The 18,503-nt window shown below is 55.1% G+C and overlaps 1 protein-coding gene across 28 annotated transcripts in view; it reads left to right on the plus strand.

Moving 5' to 3' along the window:
- The first annotated feature begins 4,691 nt into the window (after positions 1–4,691).
- The window catches only part of CACNA1G (calcium voltage-gated channel subunit alpha1 G), a 62,262-nt gene continuing 48,450 nt past the window's right edge, over positions 4,692–18,503 (plus strand). For 27 of the 28 annotated variants that reach the window (XM_081583249.1, XM_081583242.1, XM_081583246.1 and 24 more), the window contains exons 1-7: positions 4,938–5,654; positions 12,726–12,837; positions 12,992–13,125; positions 13,507–13,604; positions 15,913–16,072; positions 16,556–16,856; positions 17,024–17,116. In XM_081583249.1, the coding sequence (XP_081439375.1) occupies positions 5,413–5,654; positions 12,726–12,837; positions 12,992–13,125; positions 13,507–13,604; positions 15,913–16,072; positions 16,556–16,856; positions 17,024–17,116 (1,140 nt within the window). In that variant the 5' untranslated portion in view covers positions 4,938–5,412. Of the gene's footprint in view, positions 5,655–12,725; positions 12,838–12,991; positions 13,126–13,506; positions 13,605–15,912; positions 16,073–16,555; positions 16,857–17,023; positions 17,117–18,503 lie in introns of all 28 variants that reach the window. The other variant, XM_081583262.1, reaches the window with a different exon arrangement.

Genomic DNA, 18,503 nt, shown 5'->3' on the forward strand with positions numbered 1-18,503 from the left:
CCTTGTAGCCCCAGAGCCAAGCAGTACAGAGAGCCAGGAGAGGCTGCTAGAGATAAGATCTGAATGGGGCCACTGCTTGTGGGGATGTCAGCAGAGAGGAGGAGTGGAGCTAGAAGGGGCTGGGAGACTGAAGTAAATCACTTCAAGTTCTGCTCAGGACCATCGCCACCCCTTGCACACTGTTAATCACAGCCACAAATGGTCACTAGGACCTGGGTATGGGCATATGGGCTGGTGGCAAGCCACCAGCCGATCTGGAGAGGATTAGGGCTCCAGCCAACAAGGTCAGCTAGCCCTTTCTGGCTGAAGCCTGTTCACCCTGGCCAGGAAGTCTGGACAAGCAGAAACTGGTCTGGGGTGCAGTGAGGAGGGAGGGTGGTCGTTGGTGGTTTAGTTGCTAAGTCACGACCAACTCTTGCGACCCCATGGACAGAGGAGCCTGGCAGGCTACAGTCCATGGGATTCTCCAGGCAAGAATACTGGAGTGGGTTGCCATTTCCTTCTCCAGGGGATCCCAACCCAGGAATCAAACCTGGGTCTCCTGCATTATACTCGGATTCTTTACCAACTGAGCTACAAGGGAAGCCCGAGGAGGGAGAGTGGAGCGTGGTAAAGCAGAGGTGGCCTTTTTTTTTCAGCCCCAGCCCTGGCTTTGAAAATGTCTAGGCAGTTTGCAAAGCCCTCTTAACTCAGTTGTCCCACTGACCCTCATGAATGAGATGGCAAGGTAGGTACCTTCTGCTTCCTATGAAGAGATGTTCAAGACCCAGAGAGGGTAAGAAAACTGGCCTGAAAGCATCCAACATATCTCGTTCTTTCTGGGGTCTTTGGCATACGATAAAGACTACTAAGGCTTCCTCTTCCCCCAGGAAGTCCAGCTGTGAAGGAGTCATTTGGTGTTTTCTGCCCCTCCATCCAGACTTCTGTGGTGGATAGGCAGTAGAGAATCCACCTGCAATGCAGGAGACTCAGGTTCGATTCCTGGGTTGGGAAGATCCCCGGGAGAAGGAAATGGCAACCCACTCCAGTATTCTTGCCTGGGAAATCCCCTGGACCGAAAAGCCTGGCAGGCTACAGTCCATAGGGTCCCCAAAGAGTTGGACACACCTGAGCAACTCGCCACCAACAACAGTGCCCCTTCCTCCAGTCTTCTTTCTCCGTCTCACCTCTTTTCCTTGCCCTGGTATCAGGCATGCACCTGACAATGAAAGTGAAAGTCGTTCAGTTGTGACTGACTCTTTGTGACCCCATGCATGGAATTCTCCAGGCCAGAATACTGGAGTAGGTAGCCTTTCTCTTCTCCAGGGGATCTTCCCAAACCAGGGATTGAACCCAGGTCTCCCGCATTGCGGGCAGATTCTTTACCAGCTGAGCCACAAGGGAAGCCCAAGAATCCTGGAGTGGGTAGCCTATCTCTTCTCCAGTGGATCTTCCCGACCCAGGAATTGAACCAGAGTCTCTTGCATTGCAGGCAGATTCTTTACCAACTGAGCAATGAGGGAAGCCCACACCTGACAATGGGAGTTGGTAAATGAGTTCTGAGGAGAGTTAGGGTCTTAAAGGGTTAGTTCTCTTCGGAGTGCTTGCCCTTCTAAAGAGGGCACAGCTGAGCATAAGTCTTGCTCAAATGTGGGGTTTTAAGTCTTCAGCCTCTCTTTTCCTTTTCTGGTCCCTCTTGAGTATGCTCCTTGTTCTGCCAGTAGGACTCTCCAGGAGGAGCTGTGGGCCAGGGCCATTGGAGACAGGGCCTCGTAGTTTGAGCAGTCACTTAAGTAATTTCATCATTTCCTGGAGCCTCAGTTTCCTTATCTAAAAAATACCACCCAGCTCCCAGCACCCACCCAGCCACCAACTCCCAAGGCTGTGAGGTGACTAAATGGGACAGTGTATCATTGCTGAGCAGAGAGCACCACCAATGGGAAGATTCTCTCAGTTCCTGAGGGAGCCATCCAGACTTCAGGGAGGTGTAAATGGGAGTGGGCTGAAAGGGCTGGTGGAGCAGGGTCTATATGGGGGTTCTTCTCTAAAATCAGAGGAGGTTTTAGACACAGACCAGCTGAGACCCAGAGAAAGGAATTTCTTATCCCTCCCATTCCCCTTGTCTGCCTGAGGTTATTTATTCATCTAACAGATTTATTAAGCACCTACTTACTATGTGCCAAACTGATGAGCAAAATGGACATAGCCCCTGCCTTCAAGGAACATAGAGCCTAGAGGGGAATACAATCATTTCATTGCCATAAATAGAGACATAAACCCAGGCTGGGCCAAGTCCTCTGAGATTACGGACTCTGGCCTGACCCAATACTGTGTCCTCAGCACTCTGGCACTTAGTAGGTACTGTAATACTTACTAAATACTTGCTGAAAGAAGGCCACCCTGAGGAGGTAATGTCAGAGCTGAGGCTTGGAATTAAAGATGATTTCATGGCTTCCTTTGCCTTCTTTGTGGGTCCTTTCTCCCTCCTTACCTCCTGCACTCAGACCAACAGTGAGCGTCTCTGATAGGGATGTCAGAGTCCCCTGGTGTCCTGCAGAGGAGTCTGGATGCCTTAGGTGGCCCCAAGCTCAGGGATGATTTGCCCTGATGGTGCCTGGTGCATGTTATCTGCCCCCCCCATACCCCCCATGGGTATGTTCTAGAACAAGGTTCAACCCAGAGATGGGGGTTAGAGGATGGTCTAGGTGCTGGATAAAGGTGTGCGGTCTGCTGACCCTCAGGAAACCTGACTATTGGACTGGGCGAGCCTCTCTGGCTTCATTTTCTTTGTTAAGTGGGGAGGGGGGGTTGCGGATATTAGAGTGGGGCCTCTTTCCCCAATCTTGTCTGGGAAGGGCAAGCCAACTAGGCAGACTGCCGATTGCCCAGAGGGAAAAAGGTGTCAGACTCTGAGGGCTCAGTGTAATAAATACTCCCCTCTCCCAGAAGACCACTGAGAGTTCAAGCCTGGCGCGGGTGCAAGCCAGAATGAGAGCAAGGACTCCCGCCAGGAGAGAAAGGCACTTCTTCAGGGATCTGCTCATTAGCATGAAATGCAAAAAGCCCGGCCTCATTTGCACAACTAGGTGCCAGATTCGGCAAAAGGGCAACCTGGGAGGCAGCAGCCGCTCTGCCTTCCCCACTGCATCCCCTGAAACCCGCCCAGGAGGAAGCTGAGACACCCACCCAACTCGGCAGGAGGCGTGGACGACGCAGCCTTGGGAGAGCGAAAAACTCCAGGGAGTCGGGGTGGAAGTGGGGGGATGGCGGGTGTAGGAAGGTCGTCCAGTCCATTCCTCTGCCTCTCGGCAGTGGCGCGTAAGCGGCCCTGAAGTCTCCAGAGAAGAACTAACTGATCTGCTTGGTTGCGTAGCGTCTACCTCCAGCAGAGGTGGGAAAGCACTTCCCGACGTCTTAATCCTGGATGCCCTCTCCGCCCCACTTCACCCCAGAACCCCGCTCCAGGGTACACACCGCCTTTAGGGGTAGCGCTGCGGGCGAGAGGGACCTGGGGCAGACAGAGCCAGAGGATTCAGGAGGGAGAGGCGGGGTGAGGGCCGGGGTCTGCGCCCGTGTGCGCGAGCGTGAGTAGCAGAAAACCCTCGAGGACCTGCTCGGGGTAAGGTGGAAATGCGCGAGGAGAGTAGCCCTGCCAATCTGCTTTCCTGCAGACAGACATATTGGAACTCGGGAAGGAGAAACTGAGACACTGAATGGGGGCTTCGTGAAACTGCAGGTTAAGAGTCGGCAAAGCCCAGTTCTATGCTTCCACAGCCTCCCACACACTGGAGACCCCTGCAAGTCCCTCGGCAGGAACATCCCCTTTCTCTGCAGTTGCTCTTAGAGATCCAGGCTCTGGGTCCATTTTGACCTGCCTGGGGCCACGTGTTCAAACACGAAGCCGTCTCCGGAAGCTCAGGAGTGTCAACATGAGATCAAGGTCAGCAGGTTAGGGTTAGGAGATTAGGGGTCAAAGTAGCAAAAGTGGACCTGGGAGGAGGACCAACAAGCCCAAGAGGTTGCTAGAGACCACGCCCAGACCTTGCCTGCTTCAACCTCTCCTTGGCTCCGCCCGTTTCCCTAAGACTGGCGCCCCCCCAGCCTGAAGTTCTATCCCCCGGCCTTCCCGCTCCGCTCTCCCCTTCCTCAGTCCTGCTCCCAGGCTTAACTCCAGGATGAAACATTAACGAAGGTTTTGCTCTAGGACCCTGGTCACACCCCTCACTCTGGGCCGTCTGCTTCCTTCTGCACCAGGCCCTCCCAGAGCTGAGCCCCGCCTTCCATTTGCGGTCCAATTCTGGGGTCTTGGACAAAGGATGCCCCGGGGCCTGCGGCGATATCCCAGGACCCCACTCCAAATACTTTTGAGTCCCTGGGGCTCCCTCCAGAAGAGTCCCAGAGCCCTTAGCGGCCAATAGGAAAGTGGGTTCGGTCTGGGTAGCTGTCTAATTGGCTCCGGTCTTCGGGAGCTGACACCAGGGGCAAGAGGAGGGGAGAGGGGCGGTCCCGGTCTTTGGGGTGGGAACCGGATTCCAGCTGTGGCTCTCTCCCCGGCACCCCCGCCCGCACTGCCACGCCGACCGGCCAATGGACGTGCGGCTTGGGGCCGGCGACGCGCGGTCATTGGCTGCGAGGCTGGCTGGGGAGAGGCGGGGCCGAGGCTTGAAGTTGGAGTGAGGGATCCAGCTGTGGTGTGCGCCCGGCTCCTCGCCGCCGCTTTCGCTTGCTCTCTCCGCGTCTCGGCCGGAGGAGGAGGCAGTGGCGCCGGCGACAGCTACGGCAGCAGCAGCCACCGCGGCGGCTGCGGCGGCGGCATCTCCGCCTCCACCCCCGCCTGGGACGGCCCCTCTTCACCTCCCCGCCCCTCCTGGACCGGGAGCCGGCCGCCGGGAGGAGGAAGGAGCCGCCCCCCACCCCCTCCAAACCCACCCCCAAAGAGATTCCTCCTCCCCTCCCCCGCCGCCGCTGGCGCGGAGCCGGGACGATGCTGACCCCTTAGATCCTGCTCCAGCTGCGCTGCGGGAAGAGGGGGCGCCCCTCCTCGGACCCCCCCTCCAGCCCTCTTTTCTCTCTCCCTCTTGGGGCCGCTTCGCCGAAGGTAGCGCCGAATCTGGCGACCGGAGCCTGGGCGCGAAGCGAAGAAGCCAGAACAAAGTGAGGGGGAGCCGGCCGGCTGGCCCGGGGGGCCCTAAAAGCACTGGTGAAGCGGGACTCGCGCCAGGCGGGGCTTCCCTTTGACCCGGCGCCCGGCGGGCAGCATGCCCCTGCGGGCAGGGGGATCTGGGCTGAACTGGCCCTCCCGGGGGCTCAGCCTGCGTCCTAGAGCCCCCCAGATGCGCCCCCGCCGGGGCCCCCCGCTTGTGTGAGGACACCTTTTCGGAGGGGCGCCGCTAGCCCCTCTCGAAACCTCCCGGGGCCCCGGCTGGCCAGAGGATGGACGAGGAGGAGGATGGAGCGGGCGCCGAGGAGTCAGGACAGCCCCGGAGCTTCATGCGGCTCAACGACCTGTCGGGGTCCAGGGACCGGCCGGGGCCGGGGTCGGCGGAAAAGGACCCCGGCAGCGCGGACTCCGAGGCGGAGGGGCTGCCATACCCTGCACTGGCCCCAGTGGTTTTCTTCTACTTGAGCCAGGACAGCCGCCCGCGGAGCTGGTGTCTCCGCACGGTCTGTAACCCATATCCTCCGGGGCACGACGGCCGGGCTGGGGGGTCCGCAGGGGGGCGGGCCACCGCCTGAGGGAGCCAAAACCCAGGTGAGTCGGAGAAGTGAGCCTGGAAGATGGGCAGATGAGAGGGGGGCTGCTAGGGAGGGGAGGGGGTGTCAGAGTGGGAGCGGAGACGGGAGCAGCTTTGGCTGATACCCCAGGCGAGCCCCACCTCGGTACACACACCTCAGTCCTCCTTGAGGGGTTGGGATCCAGGCCAGGAAAAGAGAGGCGACGTGCCCCCATTGGTTGGCAGCTGGATGCTCTCCAGATGTGGACAAGGGAGGGTCGTCATCCTCCAGATGTGGGAAGCTTCGGGAGCCCGGGAGCTCTATTCCGCCCGCCGCCAGTTAGCGAGCTGGGTTTGGTTTCCGAGTTTTGGGGGTGGGGTGGGGAGGAAGCTGCGGGGACTGGGGAGGGGGGTACCGCAATCTCCTGGGTTTCCCTCCTGCCCCAGCTCCAAAGTTTGCAGTGGATTCTAGGGTCTAATTCCTTAACCCCACCCCACCCCTGCCCCGACCTGGTCCTTTCGACTGACGTTTTCACTGACCCTGAGGGAGATGCTGGGGGGCGGGGACCAGGTCCTAAACCCCCCACCCCCACCGCCGCGGGCTGGAGGCACAACAAGGAGATTCCGGCGGCGGCTGATGTCAGGGGCGCAGAATGAGAACAAGATGTGGCGGAGGAGAGCTATCTGCCCCCGGAGTCGGAGTAAAGACCCTTTCAGTAGGAACCCGGGGCTCCGAGTGCCTCCCTTCTCCCCAGTTCTTTATTCAATGCGGGGTGCTTAAGGTTGGCTTGGGGAGTTTTGTGCTAGATTTTTTTCTTGTGGAGGGAAAGACTGTGGCAAGAGCTTTGGCAAGTGGGGGATGGGATTAAGCAGGTCCAAGTTACCCATCCCCTTTCTAGAGGAGAGATCCTGCCTGACTGCAGAGCAGGTATGGGAGACCTTCCGAGAAAGCAGTGGGGGCAACGGGGACAATGAGACTGAGCTGGTTCACCGAGGAAAGCTCAGGTCCACCACCTCATGTCTACTCCTTGAATGGCTTTGTGAAAGGCAAGCCCCACATTCCAGGAAGATAGATTTAGCACTGCCCTCTCTCCCCTGTCTAGAATTGTTTGGGAGACCCCAGCCCCCTCACCCCCATGGCTTCTCCCCCTTAGCCCCTAGCACAAAGCTCTGCTTGACTAATGGCCAGCTCCAGGCTCCTGGGTGAGTCCCACCACTGCCGAAAGGAATGGGGAATGGGATGGGCTGCCATCCCTGGTCTTGACAGCTTCTCCTGGCTCTTTCTTCCCAGCTCAGAGGCTCTTTTGGACCCAAGGTGAGAGATGTCAGTTCTCCCCTGTAACCAGTTAAGAGCCCAACTGGGGACTCTGCTTTGGGGAGGGGGAGAGCTTGGTGCCGCCCTCTCTCTCTGCAGCTCTGCTGCCTCTAGTGCGCAAAGCAGAGATGTGAGCTTGGGTCCCCCCCACCCCCATCCTGTGCACCCTGTGGGTCTTTAGGAAGCTCCCCTCATCATACCCTCTCTCCATCTCTGAGCTGCAGGAAAAGGGGGTTGCCTGAAAGGTCTGTGGACCTGCTGAACTGGCACATTTGGGCTCCCCACCCCCCACCCCAGAGTCCTTTCTCAGTGGTAGAAGTGGGGAACAAATGTCTCTGAAAAAGAACAGTCTCAGGGCATCCCTCTTCTCCACTCCTAATCACCCACTCTCTCCATGAATGTGAAAAAGCACTAGACCCAACTCCTTCTCAGGAGCCCCCAGGGTGTGTGGTGGTGGTGGTATGTGTGTAGAGAGAAATCTCTTCTCTTTCCCTCCAAAAAGCCGCAGACCTCTTGGCCAGCATCTCCCCTATCTACCCTATCTTAGGTGCTAGTGGATGGTCTGGGATCAGATTTCTTCCTTGAGGAAATCTGGAAAAGGGCAAGTGGAGAGGGCTGGAATGAGGAAAGAGAGGTGGAGGCCCAGTGCTCATCTTGGGAGTTCGGGGCAAGCTTACCTCTAGTGGTGGGAGTCTGGGGCGTGGGGCATCAGCATTACTAGGTCTGGACAAGCCGCTAAGCCTGGATTGGCAGAGGATGGGTGGAGAACAATTTCTTGGCAAGGGAGCTGCTTCAGATGTGCCCTTACCATACTCATCACATCCTGTATCAAAAGAAACCTGTGTTTTCACATCAGAGGGGCTCTGGACTGACTGTTGGACTTCAATCTTTCTCTCAGTCCTTTTGGTATCCTCGAGGCTTCCCTTGGCTGCACCTCTGGGCCTGAGGGACAGGACACCTCCCCTCAACTAACTGAAGTTCGCTAGGTTCTTCTTGACATTCTTCTCAGCCTCTTTAAGAGACCAGGTTTCCTAGAGAGGGTATCTAGACCCAGGTGGGACGTGGTGTATGTGTGAATGTGTGTGTGTGTGCGTGTGTGCATGTGTGTGTGTGTGTGTGTGTGTGTATGTATGTGTGTTGGGGAGGGAGGGGTGAGCAAAGGAAGAAGGAGCTTGGAAGTGCATATTTTGGTAATGGGGAGACCAGGGCTTCATGGACAGTCAGAAAGGACCCCCTCCTCCCAGGCTATATGGAAGGGAGTGTGTTGGACTTTCCAGTATGTGTTTCTTCAAGTGTGAGGGAGTGTGTTTCCCCTCCTGGGAAGGAGATCCTGAGCATTCCCTCTCGGCTGTTGTGTCACATCTGGAAGTTTGTGTAGGAGTTTCTCCAAGCTCAGAGCCCAGCACAGCTTTTTCTCATTTGGAAATCACAGGCTGGCATTTGGGATGCCGAGAGGGGGAGTGGGAAGGGGGCCAGAGGGGGAGAAGGGAGCCTGCCAGGAGTGGGGGGAGAAGAAGGGGGAGGCCTGAGCAGCAGGAGCCCTAATGGCTTCCAGAAGTGAGTGTGAGTGTGTGATCTGCGTGTGTCTGCGAGTGTGTGTGTCTGGAGAGGAGGGGGCACCGGGAGTCTTTGGAGCTCTTCGTGCCACCATCCCAGTGTCCCAAGTTTCCCTGCTTCTCTTCCCTAGGGAGAAGTCTCCATTTTGGTCCTCAGAGAAAATGGAAGGGAGGTGTTCTTTGTATCTCCTCACCAGTTCACCCCTCTCGTTTTCAACCCCAAGGCCCTCCAGAGAGGGTTCTGGGGAGAAGGGCTGGGGCTAGAGAACTGAACTAGGCTGAGAGGGTCAGAGCACCCACTGGCACTCTTTCTGTCCCAGGCCCACCTTCCTTCCCGGCTCCATACACACTCTGCTCCTCTGAACTGTTGGGGGACTCCCCATCACCCAGAGTGCCAGTTGGAGCCATTCCTGGGATTATCCTGACCACATAGTCCCCCTTCACCCTTGCCTGCTCCCGCCCTAGCTCTCACCCCGCCCTGCCTGCCTCAGCCAGGGTGGCGACAGACACAACTGCTCACACATACACACACACACACGCACATGCACACACACACACACACACACACACAGAGTCACAGACATTTGAATCAGATTTCTGGCCTATTTTCCCTCCCAAAGATTCCAGCGGGCCGGCTCTCTTGTGTCCCCGTGTCTCACGTCTCTGTCTCTGGGTGGGGCTGGCTGCCTTTCTCGGGGCTGCAGTTTTCAGTTTAGCTGGAAACCTCCCTCCCCACACACCCACACTCTGGAACGGGCGATGGGCAGACCACTGTGAAACAGGCTTGTGGTGGGGGGGTTGGCTGGGGGAATCCCCTTTTCAGCCTCCCAACAGGAACCCTGCTCCTGAGCCCCTAGGTTTCACCCAACCTGGGGAATGCTGAATCTCATAGGCACCAGCCTCTCTGGGGGCAAATGAGACAAGCACCCCACCTTCCCAACGAGTACTAGGAGGCCAGGATTCCTGGGTCCAGGCCAGTTTCCTCTTCAGCGCTCCTTAGTCTCAGACTTGCAGGCTCCTAACAGGGAATGGGACAGCTGGGGGGCTGCTTCCCTTCTCAATCATGCCTTGCCCAGAGCCCCTGTACCCCTGGAGGTGGTCCAGCTCTACCTTCCTCTCCCTTATAGCTGCCTAACTGGGCAAGGGCTCTAGATAAAGCCCCACAGAGAAGACTCAGTTGTGCATATAACATGCTCTAGTTTTCTTCTTGGAGGGAGGAGAGGGGGAGGGATGGAAGTGGGGTTCTTCACCGTGCCATTTCCTTTTTCTCTGCTTGTGATGGTGGGTTGTGGGGAGAAGAAAAATCCTCCCTTCTCCTACCCACCTCCCCCTTTGGGATCCACTCCAGCCCGGACAGTCACCATAGCAACAGTAGACATGTGACTGCACAGGTCTCTCACAGTCACTATGGCAACCAGTGTCCCCCATTCCCCTGGTTACTATGGAGATTTGTCACATGGTTCCCCCTCCCGAACCTGATAACCTGTGGGTCTCCCCACTTCCCCTTCCCTGCATGAGGATAAGACAGAAGCCTGGGTAAGGGGAGTTCATATGAGGGTCCTTTTTGTTACCATGGCAACAAATCCACACCACCTGGTGACACATCCTCCTGTTGTTATGGCAACAGAGGAACATCACACAGTGACATACGGCTATATTCTCAAGGAAATGAACCCTCCCCTGACAAGGGTGAAAACCCCCCATCCCCATTAATTATTCCTCAGTTTAGATTGTCTTAAGTTTTCCTGTGCCTTGGTGTTTCCACTTTCTGTTTATGTTTATCTATAGGGAATGGGGAGATGTGAGAGTGGCAGGATGTACCTAGGAGTAAGGTGAATTGTCTATGGGGGCTTTTAAGAAGGGGCTTCCATTGCTAATAGCTGGAGGTGAGGTTATTTGCGGGCTGACTCTGGCTATAAGAAGTCTCAGTATGAGCGTGTGTATGGTGTGGATAGAAAGATGGACAGCTCCTTTACAGCGTCACTTCTCCCCACCCCACCCCCAGTTATCATTAATTTATCACTATTGAAGCAATTAAGGTAGGAAAACATGAATGGGAGATACATCTGGCTTCTAGGCAGGGATATTGATTGATTGATCCATTCATTTGTTCATTCATTCTTCCCATGTATTGATCATCTGCTACATGCCAGGCACTACTCTAAGCTGTGTAGGGGCTTGGATGTATCAGAGTGCCCCTGTCTCAGTGAGGGAGATGAAACAAGGGCACAGATGATGTGATGGACTCACTGCCATTAGGGAGGTCCAAACAGGTGTCCCAGGAGCTCCTCTTTCCTGGAGAACTACCCGCCTCCCCCCCATGTGGAGACATCTGCTCATATGGGTCCCTTCCAGAACCTCTTCCCTACAGAAGAGAGGAGGGGGCTATCTTTGGGAAAGCAGGCCAGTTCTTGAAGGTAATTGTGTCCTTCCTTCTCCAGATGATGGTCCCAAGGGAGCGCCTTCCCTGTCCCCTTTATTCCAGGGTGACCCCTGGCTGACCCTCATTCTGGGGAGAGATCCACTGGGCTCTAGCTCTACTCAGGAAAACAGCTCCATGGAAACAGAGCACTCCTTTGATTTCTCCATTCCATCTACTTACCCCAAAAGCCTGGAATTTTTTTTTTTTTTTTAACTCTTATTCTTGTGAGGATGTGAGGTTAGGGAAATTGTAGTGCTTTGGAAGTTTGGGTACCTGTCAGTGGAAAGGGATGTGAGTCTGAGGGAAAAGGGCCTGGGTGATAGGAGGGGGTAGGAGGGTTTTGAGGGGGTTGAGTGTGGACACCCGGAGAGGGAGGCTGGTCTGAGGTTCAGGACAGAGATAGGGTATGGCTGGAACCAGCTTCAAGGAAAGTTCTTGGGTCCCTGGCCAAAGCCTTCTCAACTCTGAAAGTGGAGTTATGACAGGAAGATTCCATCTGCCCTGTCTGTTGCACTGAGCCTGGCTTCTTGGGTCATGCTGTGGGCTGCCATCACACCCTCTGCACCTTCATCCTCGAGGCCTTCTCCTTCCTCTGACCTCCTATTTTTGCTTGTTTCTAGCCTCTTTACTCTTCCCCACCCCTCTCATGTTTTCCTTGAGAAAATGGGATGCTCAATCATTTATCTGTGAGCTTGATCCCCAGAACTTTCTAAGGTCTGGAAGCCATTTTGTACGTTCTCCTGCTGAAGGGCTAGAAGTGAATCCCTTAATGAAATCCACTATGTGGAGAGACTCAGGGTTTAAAAAGACCTCTCTTCCCCCTTGCTGCAAAACAGAGCTTTGCTGGAAACCCTAAGAAGGAGTGGTGGTGGCATGGTTTGTATACACAGTACTGTCTGCTCTGCCCAGGCTGAGGGCTTGTGTCCAGTACAGGGGCTGGTATGTAGTGGGTCCTCATTACTTAAACGTGTGAATGTGTCTGGAGGCATCTGAGGGCTTTGAGAGGCCAGGGTGCTGGTGGGGAAGAGGTAGCCTGTGGCTCTGGTCCTGTGGCACTTGTCTGCCTCAGCCCGCCTCAGTTTGGTGCCAGTGTGGTCGTGACAGCCCCTTCTGTGCAGCCTAAGCAGCTATGGAAGCTATTATTCCCAGATCAGAAGCTTGGAAACCTCAGTCTCATCTGGGTATCTTCCATGACCTTCAGCACGACTTTGTCTGTGTGGGCCTCAGTTTCCTTGAGTTCTGCAGAAGAAGGTGATCTAGCCCAGATACTTCTTGAGGCTGTTGTGAGCATCCAGTGTGGCATGCTGTGAAAGTGCTTGGTAAACTGTAAGGCAGGCATAATCCGACTTTAGGTTTGTGTCACACATTCACATACATTATCTCATTTGCTTCTCACATCTTCCCTGTGAGGTAGAGAGAATAGGATTCAGATTCAGCAGCAAACTCTTAGTGCCTGGCATTTCCAACAAGCACTATTGATTTTATCCCCTAAATGGCTTGTGCAAATAGTCAGGGTATTTGTGGTTTTTCCTACTTTACAGAAGAGGAAGCTGGGTCCAGAGAGGTGAGATGACCAAGGTGGGTCTAGGCCTGGGGGCCAGTATGATATGTAGGCCAACATCCTCCCAGTACACCTGGCTACATCTCAGATGGGATTGGGAGGTCAAGCAGCAGGAGGTACTTGGACAAGACGGTGATCAGGTTCCACCTGGCCAGCTGTTTCCTTGACCACTTGGTACCTGGTTTGAACGCATCAGCATGTTGGTCATCCTTCTCAACTGTGTGACCCTGGGCATGTTCCGGCCATGTGAAGATATTGCCTGTGACTCCCAGCGCTGCCGGATTCTGCAGGTGAGCACATGTGTGGTGAGCAAGGGGGCAGTTCCTGATCTTTATAACACTGACTCTGCAAGAGGCCCTGAGCCCAGAGGTGGGGGTGGGGATGGGGTGGGGGGGATTTGCCCACTCTTTTCTCAGTTTCAGCAGCCTTTTGTCCTCATATCAGGCCTTTGATGACTTCATCTTTGCCTTCTTCGCCGTGGAGATGGTGGTGAAGATGGTGGCCTTGGGGATCTTTGGGAAAAAATGTTACCTGGGAGACACTTGGAACCGGCTTGACTTTTTCATCGTCATTGCAGGGTGAGGGCCTGGAGTAGAAGAGTGATGGATCAGATAAGTCCCTGCCCCAGGGCCAGGGTTATAGGCCTGGTCCCCAACCCCTGCCCACTTACAGCACTGCTTTCTCCCTGGCTGTCCTCTAAGGGTCCAGGGCTGTCCTGCCTATAGTGCTCAAACCCATACTTCTCTGAATTTCATGGCCCCTCCATCCACACTCTTTCTGTTTAGTCTCTGATAAGGAGTTTGTCCTTGGATTAAGGGTGGCCTTGCCCCTAGGGAGAGAGCTGGTTTGATGGAAGGGGAGGATTCCTGCCCCATCACAGCAGGATTCCACATTGACCTCTTTTGAACCTCATGGTGGCCTCAGACTCAAAGGACTTCCCTTTGGTCCCCTCCCTGCAGGATGCTGGAGTATTCGCTGGACCTGCAGAACGTCAGCTTCTCAGCTGTCAGGACAGTCCGTGTGCTGCGACCCCTCAGGGCCATTAACCGGGTGCCCAGTGAGTGACCCCTCAGCCCTCGGCCCCTGGACAGGGAACCCCAAGAGGAAATATGGAAGTCTCAGATCCCACCCCTACCTCCTGGCCACTCACAGGCCTCATCAGGGTCTGGCACAATGAAGCAGACCCCCTCAGAGAAGGGCTCAGTGGAAATCTGGGTTACTGGAGCCAAAGAGAGCCCCCATACCGGCTGTGGCACTGTGAGAGTCACCTGGAAAGGCTCTTCCCCCTCATTTCAGCCTGATTTTAGGTCCTAGTCTCAGGAGGTCTCAGATGACCTGTTCCCTTCAGCTACACTACCCTCCCTCCAGGGGAAGAGGGGTGGGTGGGAGCAGGATAGAGAGCTGGCAGGCCAGGAGGAATGGGTGCAAAGTGGGATGGCCTTTTCTAGCCAGAATCACATCTCAGGCAGTCTGGTTCTCGTTAGAACCGCAGTGGCCACACTGAGCGTGGCTTCTCTCAAGACAAGGCCGCTCCATGCCTCATCCTCCCTCCTGTGTCCCTTCCCACCCCCTTCCAAGCCGCTGCAGCAACTGACTGCCGGGACCATTATCTAAATTAAACCGCATTGGTTTCTGAGCCAGCCAGGCTTTGGCAGCTCCAGCTCCCCCCACATCCCGCCCCCTACCCTTGCTCAGGCCCCCGTTGCAACTCCCCAGCCTACACAAACTGCAGATGGTCTCTGCTGCTGTCCCAGTGGGGTGGGTGGGGGCATGTTTCTGGGGCTCTGTGTCTGTTGTAGCAGTAGCCCCCTTTGCTGCTTGTGCACACGTGTCTATGTGTGTATGTGTGTGTGTGTCAGGGTGGGCAGAGGTGTTTAGTGTGTCTTCCAGGCATTGAGGTATGTTGATGTTAATAGGATCTCCAGACAGAGGCATGCCTTCGCTTCTCTCCCACGCCAGGTGATGGCTGGCAGATTTATAGGCCTCTAACTACCAGTGTAATTCCCTTAATGCAAACCCTGAGGAACTGACCTCAGTTGGAGCACAGAGAAGCTGAAGGGAGCTGGGGTTGGGGGAGGGGACAGTGACTGAGTGAGAAGACTGGACTGGCCGGGTGGGAGGGGTGGGGTGGGTGGGCTGCTGTAGTCTTCAGGAGGGTTAATTAGCAGCTGCTAAGAAGCTTTTTCCCTGGAGGGGTCAGGGGGTGGCACTTTAGGGCACATGAGTGGCACTTTAGGGGTCAAAACCATCACTAGGGGTCTGTGTGTTTGACAAGGGCTTGGTGGCCTAGGGGCTAGTTTGCTGTGTGTGCTCAGCCGCTCAGTCATGTCCGACTCTTTGTGACCCCATGGACTGCAGCCTGCCAGGCTCCTCTGTCCGTGGGGATTTTCCAGGCAAGAATACTGGAGTGGGTTGCCATGCCCTCCTCCAGGGGATCTTCCCAACCCAGGGATAGAACCCAGGTTTCCCACATCGCAGGTGGATTCTTTACCATCTGAACCACTAGGGAAGCCCATTAGCTAGTTTTGACGTCCTAAATCTGGAGTAGGGAAGGTGGGCAGTATCTAACAGCATCTTAGGGGGCAGGTTTGTGGAAGGGGTTGTTAACAAATGGCCACCTGAGAAAACAGCCTCAGGTCTCTCAGGTCCTGATGTGAGGAACTGGACCAGGCAGAGTCTAGACTCAGGAAGGGGGCTCAGAACCATGGTGCAGTGCAGATCATCTTGGTTCCTGCTGAGGGCTTGGTTCTCAAAGGGAAATTCCTCCCAGCTAACCTCCCTGCTGGAGTTCTCTGCCTTGGTTTCCCCAATGACTTTGGGGTCAGGTGATTATGACTGATGAGAGAAAGAAGTAGGATAGGAGTGTGTGTGGGGTGTGTGTGTGTGTGTGTATGTGTGTGTGTGTGTGTGCTGGAAAGTAGGATGCGGAAGCAGAGAACCTGGTTTTTAAGTCCTGGCACCTATACTTGGCAGCTCTGTGATACTGGACAAGTCATGCCAGTCCTCTGAGGCTTGACCCTCATCTGCAAATTGACGGTAATGGTATCCACTCTGTGATGATGTTAGGAGAGTTAGGTGGGATGTGGTGCTGGAGGATGTTTTGGACACTGTGGCCACTCTGCCCATCCTTGGTGGTACTGTGCTCTGATTGGTGGGGGTGGGCCGAGAGGGAGAGTGGGTAGGGGTTAGGGGCTGTGAGGGCTGCCTACAGAGTTAGCAGTGTCTGTTGGTCTCCCTCCAGCTTGAGCCGGGCTGCCTCAGCCTCGGAGGCCCCGGTGGGCCCTCTCTAGGAGTGCTGCCAGGCCTGTGGCAGCCAGCCTAGCCCAGCCAGGCTGGCACCCCCAGCGTGGCTTCTGCCCCCACAGGCATGCGCATCCTCGTCACGCTGCTGCTGGACACGCTGCCCATGCTGGGCAACGTCCTGCTGCTGTGCTTCTTCGTCTTCTTCATCTTCGGCATCGTTGGTGTCCAGCTGTGGGCAGGACTGCTCCGTAACCGATGCTTCCTGCCTGAGAATTTCAGCCTGTGAGTGGCACATGGGCGGGAGGTGACCTGGGAGTGACTGTGGGGCTGGAACCTCCCTCAGTCCCTGTTGCTGGTGACATATCTGTTCTGTTATTAATGATGTGTCTGGTGATCAAACTTGGCTACACACTGAAGTCACCTGGGGAGTTGAAACAACTGCTAAGGCCTGGATTCCCCGGCTCCCCATTCTGATATCATTTGTATGGGGTTCAACCTGGGTGTGGGGATTTTTAAAAGCTCCTCAGTGAGCCTAAAGTGCAGTCACTTTGGGAACTACTGCCCTAGAATGGAGCCTTCCCATATCCCGACTCTGGAGTTTCACCCCCAATCTGTGTGCTCCTGGCACCCCGCACGCGCACCCACAAACCCCTGCTCCTGCCTAGTACTTGCCCTGTGTGCCTCAGTGCATCCACCCAGTTCTCCCTTCCTGGGCCCTGTCCCCTGAAAACCCTGGTCTCAGCCTCATTCCTGTCCGCTCCTCAGCCCCCTGAGCGTGGACTTGGAGCGCTACTACCAGACTGAGAACGAGGATGAGAACCCATTCATCTGCTCCCAGCCTCGTGAAAACGGCATGCGCTCCTGCAGGAGTGTGCCCACGCTGCGCGGGGACGGGGGTGGCGGCCCGCCCTGCGGCCTGGACTACGAGGCCTACAACAGCTCCAGCAACACCACCTGCGTGAACTGGAACCAGTACTACACCAATTGCTCCGCGGGGGAGCATAACCCTTTCAAGGGTGCCATCAACTTCGACAACATTGGCTATGCCTGGATCGCCATCTTCCAGGTGGGGTAGCCTGGGCATTGGGAGAGTTCCCAGAGCCCAAGTGCTAAGACACAGTCCCGGCTTGGAGCAGTCATCCTCAGGCTTGAGTTGGGATCAGGGAGTCTAGAGGAGACTGCAGGAAACTCTAGGGGGCCCAGAAATAACCTGCCCCTTTGCAACCTCCCCAGGTCATCACGCTGGAGGGCTGGGTCGACATCATGTACTTTGTGATGGATGCTCACTCCTTCTACAACTTCATCTACTTCATCCTTCTCATCATTGTAAGTGATTCCTCAAGCTCTTGTGGGGATGGAGGATGCTGGGGAAATGGATAGGGGGAGTCCAGAGAGGGGACTTGCTTGGTCTGAAGTTCTAGCTCTCAGTGCAAGTCTCATGGAGATGAAGGCAGAGGGCACCTGTTCTGAGGAGTTAGGAGGAAATCCAAAGTCAAGGCCTGTCACTTATCACCACTTAAAATCTTGAGCAAGTCATTCCCCATGAGGCCCCCAGCCCTACCCTTGATATTTGTTTCTTCATCAGTAAAATAGATGGTTCTCAACCCTGGGTGATGCCACCTCTCCTAGGGGGCACTTGGAAATGGTAAAGGGTGGTTCTGTTTTTTATGAGGACTAGGAGAGCACTTTTGGCATTTTGCTGGCAGGCAGGGGGTAAATAATAGACACCTTGAAATGACAGTCCTGCAAACAAGGAATTGTTCCACTCCAAATTCCCATCATTTGGTGTTGAGAAACACTGTGTGATCTGTTGTTCCAGCTCAGAAGTTCCAAGACTTTATGAGGACAGAAGACAGAGGCAAAAGTAGCAATATTTGGTAGCTTTAATCACTACCATGATTAATAATTTAATTGCTACCACTTATAGCTAATATTTATTGAGCACTTACTATGTGCCAGTCCCCACTCTGAGTACTTTTTTATGTGCTGATGCGTTTAATCCTCACTAAGATCCTGTTATTGTCTCCATTTTACAGATGAGGAAACTGATGTTTCCTCGTTTGTCTGACCCAATCATGTGCTTTGAATGTCCTTTGGCTTAGTCTTGCTGGGCTGAGTGCTGCCGCTGAAATGTGCTGTAACATCTGCTGCCCGCTTCGTCCTCAGATTCCCTGTGAGGTGGCAGGTGCAGGGACTGTGGGCCTCATCTTCTAAACAAGAACTCTGAGCTCCAGAGGGCAGGCTTTCTGGAGCTGAGCATTCAGCCCCAGGCCTATTGCCTCCAAATTCAACCCTTTTCCCACGTCACCAAGAGGCCAGTGACATAGCCAGACAGAAAGATAGGAGAAAGATAAGAGAAAGAGATGAAGATCTACTCAGGACTTAGAGAGAGGTGGAGACAGAATAAAAACCTGTTGGTGAGTGAGAGGGGTCCTTGAGAAAGAACAGCTCCCCTGCCCCCAACCATCCCTGATGGGGAAAAGTAGCCAGGCTTGGGGCCTGTTCCCTTCCCTCCACCGTCACCCTGGCGGCAAGGTTAGCACCTCTGGGAAGTGGTCTGTGATCTTTTTCTCCATTTGGCTCTCTCTCAGCCTGGGGAGTGGGAGGGAAGCAGACAGAGAGGTAAGGGACCTTGTTTCCACCCTCCCACACACCCCATGAAAAATCTTTCCAAACAGCTCTCCGGAATCACACTAGTGAAGCTAATTATCAT

This window comes from Giraffa tippelskirchi, chromosome 3, assembly GCF_054371585.1.
Source record: "Giraffa tippelskirchi isolate mGirTip1 chromosome 3, T2T-mGirTip1v1.2.pri, whole genome shotgun sequence".
Classification (NCBI taxonomy): domain Eukaryota; kingdom Metazoa; phylum Chordata; class Mammalia; order Artiodactyla; family Giraffidae; genus Giraffa; species Giraffa tippelskirchi.